The 3,747-nt window shown below is 42.1% G+C and overlaps 1 protein-coding gene across 1 annotated transcript in view; it reads left to right on the top strand.

Moving 5' to 3' along the window:
* LOC146632894 (butyrophilin-like protein 1) overlaps positions 1–3,261 on the top strand; it is a 5,469-nt gene extending 2,208 nt beyond the window's left edge. Inside the window, exons 2-4 of the mRNA XM_085354765.1 lie at positions 1,474–1,812; positions 1,901–2,179; positions 3,143–3,261. Of these exons, the coding sequence (XP_085210891.1) occupies positions 1,474–1,812; positions 1,901–2,179; positions 3,143–3,261 (737 nt within the window). The remainder of the gene's footprint in view (positions 1–1,473; positions 1,813–1,900; positions 2,180–3,142) is intronic.
* The last annotated feature ends 486 nt before the right edge of the window (positions 3,262–3,747 follow it).

Raw genomic sequence — 3,747 nt, 5'->3', positions numbered from 1 at the left:
CTTGTGTCACAGGTGCCTGACATGGCACTGTAATTACACATGAGCATATGCTATATGCTATATATATATATTCACCTACCACTTTATTAGGTACACCTGGCATGTGTTGGGTAGCACCTATTTTTGCTTTCAGAGTTTGATTCATTCTTTGTGTCACAGATTCAGAACAAACTGCTCATTGGTTTCCAGTTTAGAAATGAAGAAATGTTTATAGTTTAACTGCATACAACATCTGTGTATTAATATAAAATAGAAAACATTTTCTTAAATGAAAAAATATATAAATGATCTCAGGTACAGTCAAAGGTCAAAGTCAAATAAAATAATATATCTTCAATCTGAACTAAGGCATAAAAAATGTAGCTTGACTCTTCTTAGAAAGCTTGCTGACATTAATTGGAGTCAAGTACTATTAATTTATAATAATATTTCAGTATCCACTTTAACAACCCTCGGCTCAGTGTCTCAGAGTCGTCTGTGTACATTTTTACTGGCTTTTAAAACCAAACTTTTATTTTATATTTTCAAATATTCACGCAGTTTGATCAATAAAATATTTTAACTAATTTCACTTTTAATCTAAAAAATGGTATGAAAGACAAATATAGTCTAGTACACCTCATGGCCCCCTTTAGACTCGCCCCTGTTCTCCATGTAAAACAGGACGGCTGCTGTCGGCGAGCTGCATCATTTAAACGTCTCAAAGACTGAGGGAACAGGTCATCTGCAGATGTGTGTAAAACAAACATCGGAGGATGGAGCAGCGACAAAGTTTGCTTTTCTGCATGTTAGAGTTTGATGATCAGGAGCTTTGATGAAGGACTTTAAAGGTTTTAATGTTGATCACAGAACAGATTTGTATCTTTAAATCAGCCTGAGCTCTTCGTCTCAGTCTTCACTGTGTGTAAATTCCACGTTAAATTATCGCAGCCTCATCATCACTGCTACTGCTTATCAGTGTTTCTGTTTATAAGTGGAGGCTGTTTGGCTTTGATGTTGTCAGACCTTTTTCTGACAAGCTGCCCAAAAATATGTTTGCAGGTCTGTTTTTTAGTCACAAATACGGGTTAAACACTAGCTACAGATCCGAGCAATAAACAAAGCATCGAAAGAATTCATGTTGACAATTTTTTATTGAATTTACAGTTTTTCTTGATTGACTTGCCTGCTGCATGACAGCAAAGTCCAAATTTTCCAAACAGTTAAGACACAGGCACAAACTCATCATCAAAGTGACACATTTGGTTTGCAAAAGATGGTTTTGACTGAAAAAACAAACTGTTGTGATGAGCTGTGAGACTCAGACGAGTGGATCAACACACTAGCAGATGTCTTCAGCAGTGAAGCCTGTGCAGGAACAATATGAGTGTGTGTGATGTGCTGGAGGAATGTGATGTTTTAATACTTATCTCTGAATGATCTGCATTTGTTCTGTGTTTAAACATAATGATTTAAATATGTTTCATTCTTCAGGGCGAGGAACCGTCGTGGTGGCTGTATCTGAAGGAAACTACATCATCTTGCCGTGCTCGCTCAGCTCCCAGGAGAGCCTCGTACGAACGCGCTTTCACTGGAAGAAAGACGATGAGCGGGAGGTGTTTGTGTACGACGCCGGCCTCCATCATAATAACAGACGTTCAGGTCAAGACGAGCACTTCAGAGGACGCGTGTCACACTTTTCAGACCAGCTGAAGTTTGGTAACGCCTCCATCATCATCAGAAACACCACGGTGGCCGACAGTGGAGACTACACCTGTGATTTTCCATTTCATCAGCCGGACAGAGAAACATTTAACGTCACCCTGGTTGTTGGTGAGTCTTTCATTTCTGCAATCATCCTAAGAAGTTATTCCAACCTTAAACAGTATGGAGTGTCCACTTTCTCCTGCTGTGTTCACAGGTGCAGCTCCGAAGCCGTTTGTTGGGATCCTGAACATCAGCGAGGTCGGGGTGCAGCTGAAGTGTGAGGTCAGAGGTGCTTCTCCAAAGCTGAGAGTAGAGTGGAGGGACAGCGATGGGAACATCCTTCCTGCTGAGGAGCCACAGGTGTCACACAGAGACGGCCGCTATGACATCACCCTCCTCACCACGGTGACCAGGACAAACAGCAGCCTCTTCCTCTGTGTAGCCACACAGGAGGAGCTCAGCCACCGAGCTGCTGACGAGATCTTTGTTCCAGGTTTGATTCCCGCTCATCATGTTTCCATCTGTGATGCTGATGTTTGTGCGTTTTAAACAATGCTGTGAAAAAGTATTTCTCTTCCTTCCTGATTTCATTGTTTTTTGCATATTTGTCACATTTAGATGTTTCAGATCATCAAACAAATATAAATAACAAAGTAACACAAAAGGTAGTTTTTAGATTATTTATCCAAACACAGACACACACTGTGATTAGGCAAATCTTTTGGAAAGCTGAGTTTAATTTTCCTATTTTAAGCATTAATGCTGCCAGAGCTGAAAACCAGAAATGAATTTTAAAAAATCTCCTAAACAGACAAAAAACGTTTCTGACAAAGTGAATTAGACCAAAATCTGACAAAGCAGCGCATCATGAAAGAGAAGCTGAGAAATAAAGTCAGTGACATCTATCGGTGATGTTTGGGTACAAACCCATGTTTAAGGCTTTATGGCTCACACAGAGAGTCATTATCTACCAATTAACAGGAGTTGGAAAAGTAGTGAAGCAGGAGTCGCCGACCTTCCAAAGTTACTCTGAGAGCACATCGGTGGCTCATCCAGGAGGTCAGTAAAGAACCCAGAACAACAGGCAGCTTGTGTCAGTTTAGGAGAACAGACCAGAAAATCCTCCACACTGATGTGACGCACTGTTCATCAGTTATCACAGACGCCTGAGCGCTGCAGAGGGAAATACAAGCACCTGTTAGGTTTGGGGGAAACTCCTTTTTCACACAGGTTAAAGGTCAGGGTGGGACGTTTTTGTTCCTTTAATAAATAAAAACATCACTTAAAAAATCTTATTTTCTGTTTAGCTTATAAAATAAAACATCAGGAAGGAAAAAAAACGTTTTCACAGACGTGTTTGTATTTTTTCATTGATCACAGACGCTGATCTTATTTCTGTGGGTTGAAACTAAACCTGACCTTTAGTGTAACAGCTGGATTGTGTCGTGTGTTTCAGCCCAGCTGTTTGAGTCCTGCCGTGGAGACACCGTGCTCATAGTTTCATTTGTTTCTGGGATTCTTTCTGCGCTCGTCGTTTTGTCTCTCTGTGTGTGTTTCATCTACACTACAGCGTAACTCGCCTTTAAAGGTACGTTTGAACATATTCACACCTGTGGACCTCGTCAAGAATGATGCAGTAACAAATAATAGAGACATGAATGAATAAATGACCAGAGAAAGAAAAGCTGACCTCAAGCTGTCAAACAAAAGTCACATTGAGTTTGTTTATTTTGTTTTTTAATGTCCAAAAAGTATCAGATGAGGGAACGGTGAGGGAACGGTTAGGGAATGGTTAGGGAACAGTTAGGGAATGGTTAGGGAACGGTGAGGGGACGGTGAGGGGACGGTGAGGGAACAGTGAGGGGACGGTGAGGGGACGGTGAGGGAATGGTGAGGGGACGGTGAGGGAACGGTGAGGGGACGGTGAGGGAACAGTGAGGGAACGGTGAGGGGACGGTGAGGGAATGGTTAGGGAACGGTGAGGGGACGGTGAGGGAACAGTGAGGGAACGGTGAGGGGACGGTGAGGGAATGGTGAGGGGACGGTGAGGGAACGGTGAGG

This window comes from Diplotaxodon limnothrissa, linkage group LG5 (genome assembly GCF_057381915.1).
Source record: "Diplotaxodon limnothrissa isolate DT_005_m linkage group LG5, D_limnothrissa_male_GT1.1, whole genome shotgun sequence".
Lineage (NCBI taxonomy): Eukaryota > Metazoa > Chordata > Actinopteri > Cichliformes > Cichlidae > Diplotaxodon > Diplotaxodon limnothrissa.
The sequence above is the reverse complement of the archived record's forward strand: the minus strand, read 5'-3'. Positions and strand labels throughout refer to the sequence as shown.